General features: G+C 42.5%; 1 protein-coding gene across 2 annotated transcripts; it reads left to right on the forward strand.

The window, feature by feature from the left end:
- Positions 1 to 255: 255 nt before the first annotated feature.
- Positions 256 to 19,336, forward strand: tmem184a (transmembrane protein 184a). 2 transcript variants are annotated; one of them, XM_076752521.1, is made up of 9 exons: positions 256 to 694; positions 882 to 1,084; positions 5,013 to 5,178; positions 6,041 to 6,131; positions 9,224 to 9,299; positions 13,204 to 13,295; positions 14,712 to 14,881; positions 14,963 to 15,160; positions 17,749 to 19,336. In XM_076752521.1, exons 2-9 carry the CDS (start codon positions 884 to 886, stop codon positions 17,976 to 17,978), a joined length of 1,224 nt encoding a protein of 407 aa, XP_076608636.1. In that variant the 5' UTR covers positions 256 to 694; positions 882 to 883; the 3' UTR covers positions 17,979 to 19,336. The 2 variants fall into 2 exon arrangements, with proteins under 2 accessions (XP_076608636.1, XP_076608637.1); XM_076752522.1 differs by having other exon boundaries at positions 256 to 647.
- The last annotated feature ends 98 nt before the right edge of the window (positions 19,337 to 19,434 follow it).

Raw genomic sequence — 19,434 nt, forward strand, 5'->3', positions numbered from 1 at the left:
CTGTTCTGAAGCTTATGTTCCGTGTTTGACTGCTGGGAGAAGTTTTCAGATCTTTTACTTGTGTAGAAGTACAAGTAAAAGTACTCATCATGCAGATTGGCTTAATTCTCTTACTTCTGACTTGACTTCAGTATTTGATTACACTGGATCACAGGTAATGTACCCGTGGCTGAAAGACGCCAACATAAAGGCAACGTGATGACGCCATACGTGCAGAGGACACGTGACCCATCCACCTGCGCCCAACCTGTTTATCTCTGCCGCTCCGCTGACTCGTCGCTGAAGGATAAATTCAAATCCGCGTCGTTTACACGCAAAGTTTGGCTTTTCACTGGTTTCGCAGAGCAAACGCTTCAGGCTCCTGCAGTACTTTGAGGTTTGTTTGTTTGTTTATTTGTTTGTGAAAGGTTTTGTTTGAGTTTTTACTCGTCGACTGTGTGGACTTCGACCTGGGCCAGGTACCTGTCTCAAACAAGGAAGTCCAGTCCGTCGGACCCGTCGTCGGGGAAGTCGATGGCCCGTTAATAAATGATAGTAACCGGGCTCGGCTGGCTGTTCTCACGGGCGCTTTTATCCTCCGTGTTGAACCTGTAACGTTTGGACAGAACCGTCAACACGGGACAAAGCTGCCCCCCCTCCACCGCGAGGTGAGCTGTTGCCGGTGAGGGAGCTGCTCCTGAAGACACTTTGACCAGTAAGACAGTCTGCCAGCTTGCTATACAGTAGTGCATTTGCTTACTTTGTTAGTATAATAACATTAAAATGTAGGTTTTGTTTGCCCTGAAGGCAGCATCAAACCCACAGGTGACATGTTCCTACACCTCACCTGTCAGCCCTCCTCTGACTGTCTGTGTTTTCTGTCTGTTTCTCTTCTCTCAAAGACATGAACTCCTCAGCCGCAAATAATTCCATTGTTCACCTGGCTGCACCAATTCTCCCAGACCAGTCAGACATCTCCAACATGACCATCATTCGGACGGGGAACGGCTCGATCATCGAGGACCAGATGTTCTTAAACACTGTGGCTGCTCAGGCCCTCTCAGGGATATTTGTCTGGTCCGCCTTGCTCATGACATGCCACCAGGTGAGTTTGTCATCTCACAGAAGTCCCAGACGAGAACACGTCTGAATACCTGTGTTTGAAGGAACTTAAATCACTGCGCCACATGGCGCTCAGAGTAATGCAGCTTGAAAGCGTCGCACACTCGGTGATGTGGTTAGAGGAGGACAGATTGGACCTCCTTTGCCAGAGGACAGAAACAAGCTCCTCTATCCATAAAGGATTATTACCTTACAGGACTCGCAGTGAAGTATTTCTTTCCGGGCTTTGTGCTTGTGCTGCCCCGCTGCATTGTGGGAAACCTTTTGCTTACTTTACAACTGATAGCGAGGAAAGTCTTTTAGCTGATTATAGGACTGTGGATACACACGGAGCTCGCTCTCCATCTGAGGGGGAAAGACGGTCAGGAAGAATAAATGACTCAACACAGCCCACCTTTACCCAGAAATCATTTCACTGCCGCTGTAAATGAGTGTCTCCTCGCATGTGGGTGAGGTGCCCACTGCGAGCGGATGATAGCTTATCATTATGGCTTTATCATTTGCAGAGAATGCGGTAGGGTGCAGTGTATTATCAGCAGGGAAATCAATTGATATTGAGATAACATTTACAGTGTAACAAAGGATGAGGGTGGTGTTTTCGTGTTTGCTCTTGTGTTAATGTTGTGCAGCTGCAGTAGCTCACAGATTTAGTCGATCGAACATGCTTCCATCCAGCATTCCTCAGGCGTGCACCTGTAATTATTAATGACACGCTTGTGGTCGGGTAACTTTCCCGGCTTTTCAACATCCTCACAAAGCGTTCACGTGTTGCTTCCTGTGGTCTGAAAACAATCCTTGTTTAGGGATTTGTGACTCAATATCCAGCAAATTGGTTTCTATCTTTTTAATATAGTGCTTGTTCGGCCAAACACTTGCCAGCAAGACATTTTAATTGAACAAATAAATAGCAAGTGTACCACAGGGAGAATGGAGCTGGCATCCCCTCTGTCACACAGGGAGAGTCAAATGGTCTGCAGGACTATAGTGTTGCAATGCTGGTGGTGTTTCATCTGACTTGGCTCCGGAGGATTGCTATAGACCGTTAAACTCCCATTCTGAATACTAAACACAGATAGACAATGACCTTAGATCCTCTCTGCTGTAAAGTCGCCAGTGCTTTTCCGACCGGTAATCGGTGGAGTGTGGCTCATTTTTCTTGGTGGGTTTATTGGTCCCTTTGCAACTCGAAGCATTTGGGATTGAGAGCGGCCGAACACACTTGTGGCGAACTGTATGTATGCGCCATGTTTGGCTCATGTGCTTCGCTCGGGCTTGAAGCCATTTTCCAGGAACAATTATGAATTACTCTCAGGTTGGTGTTACAGAGTCAGGAAGGATGTCGGTTTTTCTGGCTTTTCAGGCAAATGGAGGACATCAGTCTGCAGTCTGCTTCCCTTCACATGCAGCGATGGCCAAATGAATCACACCCCCACCCTCACAGTAATCAGGCTTTAATGTGCAGCCTCTAATGTGCATTTAATCAAGCCCAATGCGTCAGACAGAGTGAGACTCTCAGTGTTGTTAGGCGTGTTCTTCCAAAAGGAGGTTTTTTAAAATTTCAAAATGTTCAGACCCACTGAAGTCAGAGTGCTACAAAATGACGAGGAGCGACGATCGGTCGATTCATCGATTGACAGACAGTTAATCAAGGCAAGAATTCCAAACATTTGCTCCTCAGATGTGACGATTTGCTGATTTTCTTTGTCATACCTGATGATCTGAATGTTTTTGGGTGTTAGAGTGTTGGTCAAATAAAACAAGCAAGTTGAATAGATCGTCTTTGGCTTCAGGAAATGAGAGCTGGCCCCTTTCACTAATTTCTTAAATACGTCACAGTATTTGAGTTTGCATACATGCATGATTAAAAGAACAAAATGGTTTTATCTTTATTGTTCCCTCTTGTTATTTGTATGCTATTTTATGAGGAGAAAGTCCTTTAGATTGAGGAGCTGAGTAGTTTTCCTGACCCACGTTGAGATTTAGGCTGCAATAGATATTGATAAAATGTCAGAAAATCCTGAACGGCGCCTCAAGCCCAGACCGATGTCTTCGCACTTCTTGTTTCAGGCAGCCAGCAGAACTTTAAGATATTCAGTTTACAATCACATCAGGGGAAGAAAGGCTGCAAATCAGGGCATTAAGGAAGAGAATGTTGGTTTTAGGATCAGTTGATTACCAGATCAGTTCATCCTGTCAATGTACCGATCAGTTAAGTCATTTTTCAGCTGGTTGTCTGATGATCTAACACATGGACATGGTCGTGATGTGCTTCTCTGTGGAGTTATGCACCAGCTGAGGCTTGAGCTCACTGTGGTCACTTGGATCGTCACCTCGTACTCAATTAGCTGACTAATGGGTCGTGAGCATCTTGGCCCGCTTGTTTTTTTGAAAGGGTCTTTTTATGAAGAATGAGTCATCGGTCATTACCGGAGCACGATTGCCACATGTGTGCCATCACAATAATATTCACTGAAAATGCTTCGGTCCTTAATGAGCTCGACTCTCTCTCAGCTCTTTGTGCTCGACTGCAGGGGGACAGTAATCCTGGAGAAACTATCTGACAGACTTTCTTATTAAATATGCTAATAGTTTAGTTGAAGAGACCCCGTGAGCATTAGTCAGTTAAGAGTTATGTGAGGGGACGTTCAGTCTGCAGTATTATACTATTGACATGTTTCCAATCCGCGCTCTTTGTGGATGAGAGGTGTGATGGCAGTGTCCCCATGGCTTTATGTTGCAACGGCTTTGTTTTTGATTCGTTAACATTGGCCAACCTGCTGTCATCTGCGAGCATTAGCTGAGGTTTAACTGTACTTTACTTGCACAGTTGAAAGCATAGTATCTCCATCTGTTGACACACAGATCATACTGTGCTGTGTTTGCTTGAGATCAGATGGATAAGCCAGTCTTACCTCAGCCCCACTGCAGTTGCAAATTGTACATTTCAGTAGGCACTCAGACACTTAAACGCATCATTTGGATGTGTCTCATGGGTGTGAAAACATTACATCAGGTGTTAGTTTTATCTAAAAACTAAAGGTCACTAAAAAGAATGATAACCAGCTGTATGCTTTGTTTATTCTAATAATAACTGCACCACATTACCTTTATGGAGGCCATGTGGGGTCATGTGGGACATGATAGCTGTTCATTAAAGTGAGAGTCGGCTGATCTCTCTTCATTCGAGTCAACCGTGCTGCTGCTCTTTACACAGACGATAAGATGCAGCTATAAATAATATCATAAAGAACATATTTTGATTGTTAGCTCTCAGGTGGTTGATATGTCACGTTGATGCCTCATGTCACTTCACTGGCAATGCTGCAGGGAAATCTCTAACTTATTAGCCATTTTATAATCTGTATTTTTGTGAAACTTTCACAATTGCTATAAAGATGCAAACTGTCCTGTTGATTTTGTTAATTAAAGTTGTTTTCAGGCAAAACGGCTTCAGCTCTCAAAGCTGAGCCTTTCTGCCTCTGTTTGATATCATTGTTAACTGAACATATTTGAGTTTTGGACTGTTTATCAGATAGAAAAAGGTAGTTTGAAGATTTCACCTTTGGCTCTGAAAAATTAAAATGGGCATTTTTCACAATCTTCTGCTAAAAAAAGCAAATTATTTCACTTCTGAAAACCATTGTCTTCTCACGTTTCAGTGAAATCAGGGTATGTTTCCGTGGCAGAGCTTATGGGTTATGGGAAATACACGTGAAGGGATTTTCACATGTTGGCTATGTTATGTATTTACATTTTAATCTCACACATCATGTGCAGAAATTAAGCTCCCTAGTTACTTAATTCACAAGTCTGTTCTATGAATCTGCAACAGCATCTGCCCGCCAAGATAAGGGGTTTTTCATTTTCCTGTGAACTGCTGTTTTTCATGTGTTTTGTTTGTATTTTCTTAGATCTACACACACCTTCGATCCTACACTGTCCCCAATGAGCAGCGTTACATCATCCGCATCCTGTTTATCGTGCCGGTTTATGCCTTTGATTCTTGGCTCAGCCTGCTCTTCATCAGTAACGACCAGTACTACGTCTACTTTGATTCAGTCCGAGACTGCTACGAAGGTAAGTATCACTAGTGCTCCTGCTTAGATGATCTGTTCGCCTGCCCTCATAGTGTCAATGGCTGCCAACAAAGGTAACACAAGGAACTGCCCAGACTAGTTTTTCACACCAGCCATTGTTGACGACCTTATAATTTGAGGTGTCACATTTCTAGGAGTCCTTTTTTTGTGTGCACTGACTTTCAGTGTTTGCAAATGAGAGATTATGTCTATGATTTTTAACCATTTAATCTAAAATGTGCAATTCTGCGTTGATTTTCAATATTCCGATATTATATAAATCCCGTTCTGCGCATTGTATTTTAATTACCTTTGTACATTGTGATTACGTACTGAAGTTTTAAAACCAAAGCACTTCACCAATGGAAAAGGTGAATCATATGCAAAATGGATTACAAGTAATTTGAGAAAGGGAAAAGTAGGAAATACATTATTCAGGAGATTAGTTTCCAGTTTGCAGGCCAATTTTGTGGCTGATTGATAGTGCAGCGCTTTAGAAAGCGGGGAGAGCGGAATACCACAAGCGGCTACGACTAAAACATAATGAACCTTCTCTTGACTGGACACCATCTGCATTAGCTTCATTTAATCCCTCCTTAAATAGCAACAAAGGATTAGGAAGGGATTTCCAAGACACAGAACCCTTGGAAGCTTCTTAATGTAAGGACTGAAACATTTATTGTTCCAAAATGTAGGCCTAATTATTTGTTATCACATTATTCTCCTCTAAAATGATTTGACCTTTTTTTTTAAATGGAGTCATGTTTGAAGGTGATGAGAAATGAGTCTACAGCTGAACATCAAGCCGTGAAGACATGTATGGTCCAGGGTTTAAAGACGTAACTCTTCTCTTTCTGTTGCAGCGTTTGTGATTTACAATTTCCTGAGCCTGTCCTTTGAGTATCTGGGAGGAGAGAGTGCAATCATGTCAGAGATTCGAGGGAAGCCCATACAGTGAGTGCACTCGTTCCAGATGTGTGTTGATGTTTCAGGATTAATTTACGCCTCATGGATTTTCACTACCCGTTATCTTTTCATTTGCTGATCAATCAGGAAGCGGTGACATGTTCACAATTTGTCAGATTCCCGACATTTATATGACTGGATCTGGATCAAAGCAGTACAACGTGGTCCTTTTGGTAACAGCGTTTCAGCTGCCCACCCTGCATCTAAGGCTACCTGCATGTCCATACATGCATCCATACATTCATGCATTCACACACGCGCACAAACACACAACCACACACGTGTGAACAGTTGTCAGCTGTCCTTTGGCTCGTGACCAACCTTTCCACAAAATCTTGTACAAGTCTGGAAGTGTGTTTGGAAGTTATGTGCCTGTTTGCAATAGACGCTCCCATTGCCACACCCTTTTTTTAAGCCAATTGGCAAACACACACAGACACACACAGACACACACACACGCTTGACCTCCATGCCAAGTTTCAGCCAGCTTGGGTGAAACTGAGGCCGCAAAAAAGGGTGGGGACATTTTGGGGGACCGACTGACCAACAGAGGGATCTAAAGAGCTCCTGAAAAAGAAAATGTTTAAAAAAATAAGTTGACAGGAGGAGTAAATACGTCACGTTGCATCACGTTCTCTTCAGCTCGACTGGGGCTTCTTTACAATCGCAAAAGGTGCAAGGTGCATCTTGCTGCCCTTGAATTGGCATTAAATTTGAATGACGCAGTGAAAGAGGAGGCAATAAACGACTGCGTTTGTTAATCTGTGACAGTTATCCTTTATCTCGACCAGCCGTAGATGGGCTGTGTTTTATGGCTGACTCAGCCACGGGGCAGCAGCCATTTGCCAGCTTCTCAAGACAGTGGAGACACTAATGTTGAGCCCTTATAAATGATGGGAATTCTTAACACCAGCCTTTGGAAACAAGACATAAATTCTGCATCTTGTTTTTTGAAAACTCACTGCTCTGCCTTGCTGTTACAAGTGCTTTAGGATTTCCACAGACGTCCAGAGTTGATTAAATCATCAAATTCTCTCTGGAAAGAATTTCACATGTAGTCCTGTCTTTGTGCCTTTTATTTATTTATAAGGACAACACACATTAATCGACCTTTCTGCAATGTTTAATCTTGATTATAGCTGGTGTAACTCATACTTGACTGTGTTTTAATCAGCAGCATGGCAAATTAATTAGATCAGATCGTTCATGTATACGCGCCATTACCACGATCACAATCTGCATGTTAGCATGTCAGAAGCATGGTCACAGCATTTCAGTAGCACATTAATTCTGTTCCTATTCTAGTTCGCCTTGCACAGCAATATAAGATAAAGCTTAATATGCCATGTTCCCATTAACAACCTGGGTTAGAAGTGTGAACTGCCTAAATAATGCACCTCAGACATACGCAGGCTCTGTGGGAGTCGATGCAGAGAAGAGCAGATACTCTGCAGGCAAATCCCAATTTGTTTCTCAAATTCAGTTTGACTGAATACCCATGCTCTTATTTGCAAGTGATGAGAGTGCGTTTGAGTATCCGGGCATCAATTACCTACAGCATCTGTATTTCAAAGAAAAAGAAGAGACTATTTCTAACAATTGTTTAACATTGGAATAACACCTTTGAGCGGTCTGATGTTCGGAGCATGAAAAGCAGCTGAAGCGCCGTGAAGGTGCTCTGTAGACCGATTGTGAGCTGTTATTCAGGATGAGGTTGAGTTTGGTCTTAATCTTCCTCTCTGCTGCCTTCAGGCTCAGTCCCACAGGAGAGCCAGTCTTTCTCACCAGTTCTTTTATTCCATCTATACCCTCCCACATCCCCTAAACTGCACCAGTCACTTAGATTAATAATGCAATGAAGGAAGAATACTTATAAAAATGTAATTGCATACACTGAAACCAGAACTCTTCAAGAAAAAGTCTGATCTTTCTTTTTTTTTTCCGGCTCCTCAGCTGATGCTGTTGTTGTTGTTGATGTGCCTAAGATACATAACACCAAGAAGCCTTTAAATCCACTGTCTCACATGACACCTTGACCTACTGTACATGTTACATATGTTAAATAACAGCAATATTCATGTTTCCACTAATGCTCCAAATACCAGCATTCCCAATTACATACAATCCAAATTAAATTTGTAAGCAGCTTGTCTTCCAGTTTACATGATTGCTTTTTGAATAGCTCTCAGTACCTCCCAGTTGGGATTAAGTTGTGTAGGCAGCTTTGGATGAATAATATAGTCTCAATTTTTTCTCCATTTTGTAGAACTTATAAGTTGTGCTTGTGTTTTTCACACTTTTGCTCCTACGTAGACGTAACTGATGTGGTCAAATGAAATGTCTTCATGATCAGGCCTTGAAAGTCTTGGATAAAAATGAAAATGGTACCATCATTGCCACATTTTAAGTGAATACAAGATTTTAAATTATCATTTTACCAGCCTCTCTGGAAAAACACGAAGAGACGACAGAGCTGCAGCAGATCCTCTACAGCAGCTTCAAATGAAAGCTGTCAAGTTCCATTCAGAAAAAACAGTTTTTCTCGGACGGCTTTTCTGCGAAAGGTGCAAAGTCCTGGAACTCGTTATCAAACCTCTTTTTACGAGAGCTACCGAATGTGGGCTAATTCTGCAACAGACAGACTCATGTCTAGTTTCTTAAATGTAATGTTTTTGAGTACATCTCGCTGTACTCACTTTACTTTCTTTATACTTTACTACTTTAATCTCTTAATTTCATAAAATCCTTTTTAGGGACGGGTGTTGCAAATTAGCATCCCCTGTAAACACCTCAGCACTTGCATCGGGTAGCTGGTTTTCAATTTGTGTGTACCGTATCTGTCCCTGTCAAATAAACCATAAATAAATATAAACCTGAGAAAAAACAGCAAATCCTCACTGATACTGGAGGAGCTGGAAGAAGCACATATCTGGCATTTTGTTGGATTATACTGCACATGTTGGATTACATACTGTGTACATGTTTCTCACATGTCCCTCAACAAATATGTTTTCCATACTAGTGTGTGCGAGTGATATATGATGGTTAGTATAGCTCATTATTTCCTGTTGTCTTCATAGGTCAAGTTGTCTCTACGGTACCTGCTGTCTGGTTGGAATGAGCTACTCCATCGGCTTTTTACGATTCTGCAAACAGGTGAGTTTCAATCATCCCCTTATCTCAACTCCAGAGATTCTCCTTTTGACCACTGAAATAAATTTACACACATTGACAATTAGAATACATCAAATTGTCTTAAAAAACAATACTGCGCTGTAAATTGCCATTCTGTCCAGATCTCCAGCCTGCTTAAAAATGACAGCTGTTATAATTGGCTGTGTGCTTTTCAGAGGATAACATCCACTGGTTTCAAAAAAAAAAAGGAAAACAAAAGCAATTGAGTCCAGGTGAAAGCAGCTTGATAATAACACGGAGAGATGATATGAGCTGTCAGCGCAGAGCTCCCTTCCAGTGTCTTGGGATGCTGCACAGGCTCCCAGTCTAACACTGATGGAAATTGGAACGGAGAGTTATGTCTTCTCAACAAAATGAGCATTTTTTTAAATAAGCAGCGAGTGATAAACACTCGGCGTGTCTCCACTGGAATCCTACGTGAAGTGTTTTCAAAGGCAAACCTTCAAGTTCTCCCTGGTGGTTTATTGGAAAGAAAGCTTCATTATTTTTTGTGAGCGGGCTTGAAGACCAGCACAGTCGATTGAATAATTGTGCATTGTAGCATTGTGCTAAAACTCACATTAGTTTTGTTGGAGTTTGCCGGACTGCGTGCAGTAAAAGTGTTGGTCGAGAGCAAAGGCTTAGCTTTCTGCTTTTAAAGTCAGTCATTAACATTCATTCACCATGAAATCGCTATATGCATACACCGTATATGTATAATATATCGAACACTTCAGCCATTATTAAATGATGTTTTGCAGATCAGCTCCCACAAAGCGAGTGAGTTTAGCGGATTCAAAATGATAATAGATTACTAAAAAAAAAAAAAAAGATTATATTGATCACATGTTGCCACTTGGAGAAAGTCTTCAGGTGAGGCCTCTCTCTCATCACAGCCAAATACTAAAACCAGCTGATAGGCCCCCGACAGAGCGCAGGATCTGAAAGGCCTTGATCCCTTTTTAAAAGCATTAAAATTCTTTGCACAGTTTGGGGAAGCTTCAGTCTGTGATTAGAAGGGGAGTTAACAAATGAATCACTGATATGGAAAAGCAGCCTCGAGTTATGGTGGCTCTTGGAGATAAGGTTAGAGGATAAGCTGTTCATGCATCCAAAACTGTTTTTTGACATTTCAGTTTGAAGTCCTTTATCGTATTGTAGGACACTTTAAGGTCTTATTTTCCTGAAAGTGGGCAAAAGTGTAATCCTGTGGGCCCCCGGGCCAGCTTTTGGACTGATGAGGGCCACTGGAAAAACAAATAAATAAACAATAGAGAAGGTTTATGTGGCTGTGACCAATGTATTTTTGCAATTTTGGTGGCGTAAACCAGCTGAGACTACATTTATCTGCTATAATACATGTAATTCATTGTATGAGAAGAACTGAATCAGCAGGGGGGCCAATGGCCAATCGCACAAGCTCCTCTCATCCCCTTTAAAAGCAGCAGGTAGATTAAATGGACCAGGCAAACAGAGGCGACGGTTCTCTGTGGATCACCATGAAGTCTCAAAGCACAAATATACTGTACAACATTCACACATCCCAGTAGTCTTAATTGTAACTGTAATGACGCAACACCCACACTAACTCATCATAAAATAAAATATGTCTCTATTAGTGTTTATATGTTACTTATTTAGTCGTCATTTACAGAGCTCATCCTGTGGGCGGCAGAAAAAGGAGCGAGGACATTACCAAACATGTGCAAGTGCAAAACAATAGCCTGCCATGTGACAAATGTGCATGCGATTGCATTTATGCAACAGCTGCCTTTACAGCAGCACAGTAATAAGACCCTTGATACATCTGCCTTTCCTGCATTCTTTCACTGCCTAAATGTAATAATTTAGCAGTGGCAGGTGGTGTTTTTTTGTGATAGCAGCAAGAACACACAGTTTTATCAGAAAAGCCTCTGAGAGAGTTTCCCTGCAGAAATTAAAGATGCAAGAGTGGACAGCAGTGCATAGGCTGGGAGAAGAGTGCATAGATTTCCTAATTAAGCTGTTATCAAGTCGCAACCCTGAAAAGTTGGGATAAAGTTGGGATACAGTGCAAATAAAACAGAATTTGCAAATCCTTTTTGACATATATGCCATTGAAGACAGTACAGAGACAGCAGATTTAATGTGTTATTTCATCAACTTAATTGATTTTTGTGAATCCTTATTCTTAATTTGAAACAAGTTGGGACAGGAGCGACTAAAGACTGGGAAAGCTGGTTAATGCTCCAAAAACACCTTTTATTTAGGCTTCACACAGCGTCCAACTGTTCTGGAATCAGGGTTTGTTGAAGGATCAGCTTTGAGGGCCTGTATTGTAATACACAAAGTAGAGAGGTGTTGCTGTTAATTAGGACTCAGGAGAAATTTAAAAATCAGTTCTGTCATTAGTTACCAGCAGTGAACCATTGCAGTGAACTCTGAAGGGGAAAGAGAGAAAATGCTTGGGGTCATTTCAAGCTGTGGATTCTCTGTGAAACGTTATTCACTGTTGTAATGGAAAACACTGTCAGGTTGTGAACAAAAGGTGGGAGAAGTCAAATATGACTATGACAGATGTGTATGTTATCCTAAATTTACATAACCTGTTGGTGCACTAGTGTGCAGTAGAGCTGTTCAAGCCTCTAGTATGTAGAATTAACACGTCCTCTCATCCTGAACCTGGATCACGCAGTGTGCACTCACATGTCACGTTGTATTTAAAGGATCAGTGTGTACGCTTTATGAGCTTCTACTGGCAGATTATGGCCGGGTCCTCTTCCTCTATAGTAGCTCAGAAAGGACAAACTAAATACTGGCTCTAGAGAGCGCCTCTCCTATTTTTTGGAGTTTCGCAACCACAGTTTCTCCTGCACACTTTGAAAGGGATTGATGAGGCTGGTTATCAGTTGGTTGCAATCTGCAACTTCGCCACTAGATGGCACTCAATCTTACACACTGGCCCTTTAAGTTTATGACTAGGTCTGTATAGAGTCTGTGTGCATGGGTGCCATAACTAACTCACAGTTGAGCTTTAATCCACCAGCATTGTGAATGTGCACTGCGTTCTGAATATCGGGTCTATCAGCAAGTGTCATCCAAAATTCCTCACTTTCAGAATATTCAGAGTGACAGGCTGCCACCCGAACAGGCACAGGGCAAGCAAAGGCTGTCTGTCCCAAAAGCTTCAAAGGAAGCGAGTAATATAAATGATTATTGATGTCATTTTGTCAAGCCCACCACTGACTCCAGCCACCTCCCTCCAGCTACACTCCTGCTCTGTTGCTTTCAAGTGCTGCAGCAGTGATGGAAGTTTAGAGCAGCCTCTGTCAAATTGGTTGGTTCAGGCTTCAATACACAACACAGAGGACACCTGTCCTCCAGTCTTATATCGCATGCAGGTCTACATCCTCCTGCATCATCTGTTTTCACAGCCGGCCCTTATCCACGTCAGCATTAAGACGTCAGCACCAGATCTGACAGAGAGGCGGCTTTAACAAAGGCTGTATTCTTAGTGTTTTTTGTGACCTTTTTATTTAAGATCTTCTAATTAAATCAATAGTTTCCCAAAATGCCAAACTATTCCCTTAATTTGTAGCTGTTTTTACAAAGTAGGTCACAACATTTGTGGCTGAATAGCAGTCGCCTTATTTGTTTGGCTGTATACATAAAATTAAAAGAAAATCAGTGTATCGCTGTATAGCAAAGCGAGAAACGGCCACTGTTTAGGTGAAAGTGGTTCAGAGACATGGACTTGGTTGTCAGTGAGCAATTGAAGATCTTTTCCATCTAATTGGGTGTACAAACAGATTCTGAAGTCCTTCCTCATCCTTCATCCTCCTCCTCCTCCTCCACGGTGTCCTTGCTTGTTTGGGTGTCTCATTCTGAATTGTAATGTGTTCTCCAGGCGACTCTCCAGTTCTGCGTTGTCAAACCCATCATGGCAGTCATCACCATCATCCTGCAGGCCTTTGGCAAATATCATGATGGAGATTTTAAGTGAGCAGCACCACTCTTTCCATTTCGTTCTTTATGTATCTTGTGCATCCATGTCATTGCCAGCAGGCTTGTTTTGCTGTTTATGCGCACATGGAAACAATTTGCAAGTGGAGATAATTATATCACCTCGTCACACTTGGCACGATGAAAATGTTTGAAGTAAAAGGTTTCGTTCTCAAGCAGGAAAGTACGGGGTGGAAACTTTCCTGTGAGCGTGCAGGTGCTCCACTGCACGTTGTCCCAGTTGTGTCGCTATCCAAGCCACAATCACAGCCTCTTGAGTATTGTTGGTACCGCAAAGAATAATTGAGGGATTTTTGAAATATGGACTAAAGAAATTACGTCTCTTTATATTAAGTTTCCCGAAAAAGCAATAAGTGTTCTCAAATGAAGACCTTTAATTCTTATTGTGTGTTATACTCTAGTGAAGCACAGTGTTCTGAGGGAAGATGCATTGTTTCATTTCATACTTTTACTTTAGATGTCAAGTGATACAAAGACGAGGATAAATTGCAGACTGACAAATTTAATTTTAGTGTATTTCCAGTCGCAGCAGATGAGCCAATAAGGGTCTCAGCAGAATATGGAGAGGGTGATACATTCAATAAAATTGTCTTTTGCGTGTAATCAGAAGCTATAAAAGCAGCCCGTACATTCCGTCTGATTTATTTTCAGATGCTCTTCGCCGCCTCGCAGTTCGGCGTCTCTTTCTGAAGATTCAGCTGTGGCGACGCTTGTTTTTGAACTACTCAGGAGAAGCTCAGAGTTCAACAAGGGCTCGAGACAGAAGTTTCCAATCAGCTCCATATCATCACCCTCTTACTCTCAAGCTAAAAGATAGACACGATTAAAGTCATCCTGCTTATTTCTTCATATACTTCAACAGCAAAATTAGCAGGCAGAAATGATGTCTTTTTTCATGTCTTTCTTTAAGCTCTGTAGCAAGACCATGATGATTTACAGATTGTTTACTTTTACGCTTTCAGCGAGCCATGCACTCTATACTGCATGGCAGTAATTAGTGTAGTCACAGCTGAGTCCTCAGGGAGGCTGTCTGGAATGCAAAGAGGGTAGAAAGGCAGCGACAATGGAACAGAGACAAATCTGTGTATTGGATGCATCCTGAGACAAGAAGGCCATATGCAAACAGGCTTTATTAACAGCTTCAATAAGAGGACCAGAAGTCTGTATTTCCAGCTGCTCTTGCAATATGGAAGAAAATATCATCAAATTTAAGCTGCCAGCTATTTTTATTCAGCCCAAACTAATAGATTGATTCAAACTATGAGCACATTAAAAACCTTCCTGCATCGCCATGCGCAGCCTTGTCACATGGTCACAGATGGAAAAATGTCTTATGGTGGTGAAGTTGTCAAAATATGTCACCATGTTGCTTTTCCTACTGTTTCTGAGCAGCATAAATGGAGGATACCTGTACATCACAATCATCTACAATTTCTCGGTCAGCCTCGCTCTCTACGCGCTCTTCCTCTTCTTCTTCGCAACAAGTGACCTGCTGAGGCCGTACGAGCCGGTGCTCAAATTCCTCACAATCAAATCTGTCATCTTCTTATCCTTCTGGCAAGGTAAGTTCGCCCCTCCTGCTCGCTCTTTCGTATCAGCGCCAGCACATGAAAGTATAAACTGCAGATGAAAATGCTTTGTAGGAATGGTCCTCGCCATCCTGGAGCGCTGCGGCGTCATACCCAACGCGCTCTTCATCGATGGACAGGAGGTCGGCGCCGGCACCGTGGCGGCAGGCTGGCAGAACTTCATCATCTGCATTGAAATGTTCTTTGCTGCCATTGCCCTCCGATACGCCTTCACCTGCACCGTCTACCAGGAGAAAAAAAATGAAGTGCCAGGTGAGAGCTGTAGCCCGCGCAGCCGAAAGCTGTTGAGCTGATCATTACCTCTTGCCCTCGCCTTGAAAATATGTTGACATGTTCCGAGGCTAATTGGCCTTCTCCACTGCAGAATCAGGACCGACACAGGCTTGAAAGTGTGAGCAGGAACAGTAATTGCATTGCTCCGTGCATTTTGCTGGCACTTAGCCGAGACAGGCTGACTTTTAAAGTTAGATTTCACATTCAGTCGCTCTACTTCAACTGCAACACGAGCCGGAGTGTCTACATATTTACAAATGTGTGCTTACTGGATATTAGATGCAGTGCTGTTGGTATCAGTGTGTCAGTCAGGCCGGGAGTCATCAGGGACGTTCGGCGGTCTGAGGGCAAACATTATTACTGTTGGCCTAGAGGACAGTTGCCAGTAAAGCAATGTAGAGGAAGATGAAAAGGAATTCAAAGCAACGGTACAGTGACCAGCAGGGAGCGAGCGGCAGCCCTTTGACGTCAGTGCTGCTTCCAAGCAAATTACAAATACAAGTCATGGGAAAAGCAGCGATATCAATCATTTTGCCTTTTTCCCCCCCCCCGCCATAGGAAACCCCCTCCGTCCCCTCTGAGCTGCTTAGCATGCAGAAGTCCAGGAGGCGACGATGAAAACATTGCTGTACCCATTTATTTTTTCTAATCAAGATGAAACTCAAAGAAGATAATGGGATGAAATTACTGGTTTTCATCCTCGCCACTTCCTCCCATCCACATAGAAAGAAATCAATTATTCATCTTGCTGTCCAGTGAAAGGGTAATAATAATGTTGCTGTGTGACAGCTGATAATTACATTTCTTTTTTGTGTTTCGTTCTGTTGCTTCAGCCCTCCTGTAACTGAACCCTTTGGCACTAACACAGACCCTGTAGTTCAGCTCTGCACCGCTCAGCTGATTGCAGAGTTGGCCACGTCTCTGGTTTACAGTTCCTCTGCCGCATCTGCTTCAGCCCTGTGGAGCAGGCGGCCAGGCACTGAGAAGAAACTCAGCAGACTGTGCCTAACTGTCCTGTACCCCCCCACCACCACCCCCACCCACAAAATCCTTCTCTTTGCCACCTCCACAAGTCGATCCAGACGGCACTGTCAGTGACCCTGAAACACAAGGCTGTGGATGTCTGCCGGCTTTTAGTTCTGGGCTAAATTCAACCTGGCTCACAGCTGGGTGCTGAGGGACAATCAGTGGAGACTGTGGCTGTGACTGAATTCTGTCCAGTCCATTCATAGACTGCAGCTGGGAAAAAAGACAAGAAGACAGAAACAAATCAAGCCCGTTTGGTTTTTTTTTTTTATACTAATTGCTAAATATTACTGCCATGACTTCTCATGTTGGTTAGTTTGCAGTAGCACTGAAACAGGTAGGCAGTAAATCATTAGACAAAATTAATTTGATAAACCATGAAGTCATTTATTCTGCAAAACTGCAAAACCTTTTGTTGTTCTGGCTTCTGGAATATGAGCTTTCGCTGCTTTTCTCTTCAATATGATTATGAATCGAACTGTAATAGACAGGTTTTTTGCTTTAATGCATCATTATGAAGTAAATGTTAATTGCACAATGTAATAGCTATAGAATAATGACCCTATCAGTGTTTAGATTAGTTCCCTGTAAGCCTCATTGTCACTATGCAGTTTTGTCTGCCATCGGGTACCTTCTCCTGGGAAAATGAAGGCTGATTGGTGATCCAGTCCGACTGGCACCATTTCTATCTGCTTTCATGTCTCCATTATTGACTAATACTCCACACTGACGCCAGCCCCTGCTGTGCTTACTTGTTTGTGTGAAGCAGCACTCAAACTATGCTGTTACTCCATATGAAATAGTGACAATTTCACTTTGAACATGCTTCTTTCCTGTGTCTTATTTACAAAGTGGTGTTGAGCGTTTCGTCGTGGAAATTTGGAAACGTGGTGTACGTGAAAAGTTGTCTTGTTTCCACTTAGAATATCTTTGGGTTTGTTTTGACTGTTTGTTGGAAAAAATAAGTAATCGCCACCGGGGCCTTGGAAACTTGCGATTAACATTTTTTGTCGATGAATGAATGATTGAAATGATTGATCATTTGTTAGTTATGCACACTTAATTAAAATCATGAAAGCAGTGTAATTCTGGCTCATAGCATTTTACTGTGCTCTCTTTCTTTGGCCTTCAAGACGTCATATTACATTCTGCACTGAAACAGCACTATTTTTAATTCAGATGCTCAGATTTATCCCCTTGGTTCAGGATTTTAAGGGAATGTGCTTATTCACTTTCTTGCAGAAGGTTAAATTAGAGGCTACCCCTCTCACATCTCTGCCATAAATATGTAACTGGATTCAGCAGCTAGTTAGCTTAGCTCAGCATAAAGACTGGAAACAGGTAGCAAGCTCTGTCAAAAGGTAACAAAATCCACCTGTCAGCACCTCTGAAAGTCACCAGTTAAGGCACTATGTCTCATATGTTTCATTTGTTCAAAACCCAAACGTAAAAGCAACAATTCAGAGTTATATTCCTTTAAAACTGTAACACCGTCTGATCATGAATCTCCCAATGTCCTTGTTCTGATGTTACTCCCACAGAAAACATCCCACCTATGCAGAGCATCTCCAGCGGTCTGAAGGAGACCATAAACCCAGGAGACATGGTGCAGGATGCCATCCACAACTTCTCCCCGGCCTACCAGCAGTACACCCAGCAGTCCACGCAGGAGGTGGTCCAGCCCAGCGTGAACGGCAAAGTGCCCACAGGCAACAAGAGCTCCCGCAAGTCTGATAAAATCATGCTGATCACCTCTGATGATGAGTTCTAGGCATCTTTCCAGCAAGACCCAGGTGTTTGCGTCCTTGCCGCCCCTGTCAGTGACCCCCTGTGGAAACAGCTGTATCGCATATCGCACAGAGCTGGATGGAATCCAGGTGTTTAATTTTCATTATCCGAGTATTTAAGATGGACTGCTTGCTTGTGTCCTGTTTTAATGAATAATTTAAGCACCAAGAGTTTTTAGAATTGATAGCTCATTGACCAGAGAGCTAATGTGTCTCCATCTTGGCAGTAACAGTCACAGGCGTGTCACCTGCCCTCAGTCAGTCTGGAGCTGTGTATTTTCTGTAAATCAGGCTGCTGGTTGTGCAGCAGTGTCCCTGATCCCGATCCTCATTCTGTTTCTGTCATTATGTCAGTGCTCGGTCTCTGGCCGTCTGAAGTGTGCTCCGTCTGATTCATGTCGGTTTCAAAGAGGAGATGATTAATATGTGACTCCAGGTGGGAAGCAGGGAAGCCAGCGATGGCGGGGAATGACACTTTTCATGGACCGTCTCTCGCATCTGCTCGTTTGAAGAATTTGCTGAGCATTCCTCTGCGTGGCTTCCTGACAAATGGAAAGATTCGTTCAAAGACACATTCGTTTTGGAGCAGGCCCTTCAAACTGCAGACTATAGCACTTTGCAGTCCTTTGTATCTACCAGAGCACGGACAAACTGGATAAACCCGTCTCCTACAAAGTGGGAGTTTTATTATTCTCATTAATTTTCCCACCATGCTAAAGAGTGTAAATCGGTGCAACTAGCCAGCCTTTCAACGGGCGCTAACAGTCAGTCTCTTTGCAGCTTCTGCACTGTTGTAAATGCTTTTGGCAGAGCCTCGTCATGTTTGACACATTCACATCACATGTTCTTGTTCCAGGGATTATGAAGTATGTCCACCGTTTGATTGGTGTAAATTGTGGTTGTTTTTAAAATGCTCGATGTTTAATATTTGGATTATGAAGTGGGGAGATCTTAATGTATTTAATATGTGTAGCTCATGCGTAGTCAGACCAAACCAAAATCTGTGTGTGGGAAAAGAGGAACAGACAAACTGTGATTTGAAAGACTTTGTAGTTTCTTCTTCTCCCACTTTTTAACTTTCTACACACATTCGTTGTTGGACACCAGTTTTGTATATGAAGTCATAGGTTTTAATTTTGATACACTCTGTGCCAATGATAGCTGTCTTTCTGGGAAAGCAGAAATGAGTTCACAGTTGGGTACAAAGTAATTTCTGAAATTCTAGAAAGTAGCTGTCTTAGTCCTGTTTGGCACTCGTGGAAAAATGAAATTGTTTTTGCTTGTGTAACCTGTCGGACTGAGTCGATCTGCACTTCTCAATGAGGAAAAAGCTTTATTTGAAAATACAAAAACAGACACAGCAGACCTATTTGAAGGAATAATTTACCATACTTTAAATCAGAGCAGAAACAAATACAGATTTTATTTGTACATGAGGGT

This window comes from Chaetodon auriga, chromosome 16 (genome assembly GCF_051107435.1).
Source record: "Chaetodon auriga isolate fChaAug3 chromosome 16, fChaAug3.hap1, whole genome shotgun sequence".
In the NCBI taxonomy this organism is placed as follows: Eukaryota; Metazoa; Chordata; class Actinopteri; order Chaetodontiformes; family Chaetodontidae; genus Chaetodon; species Chaetodon auriga.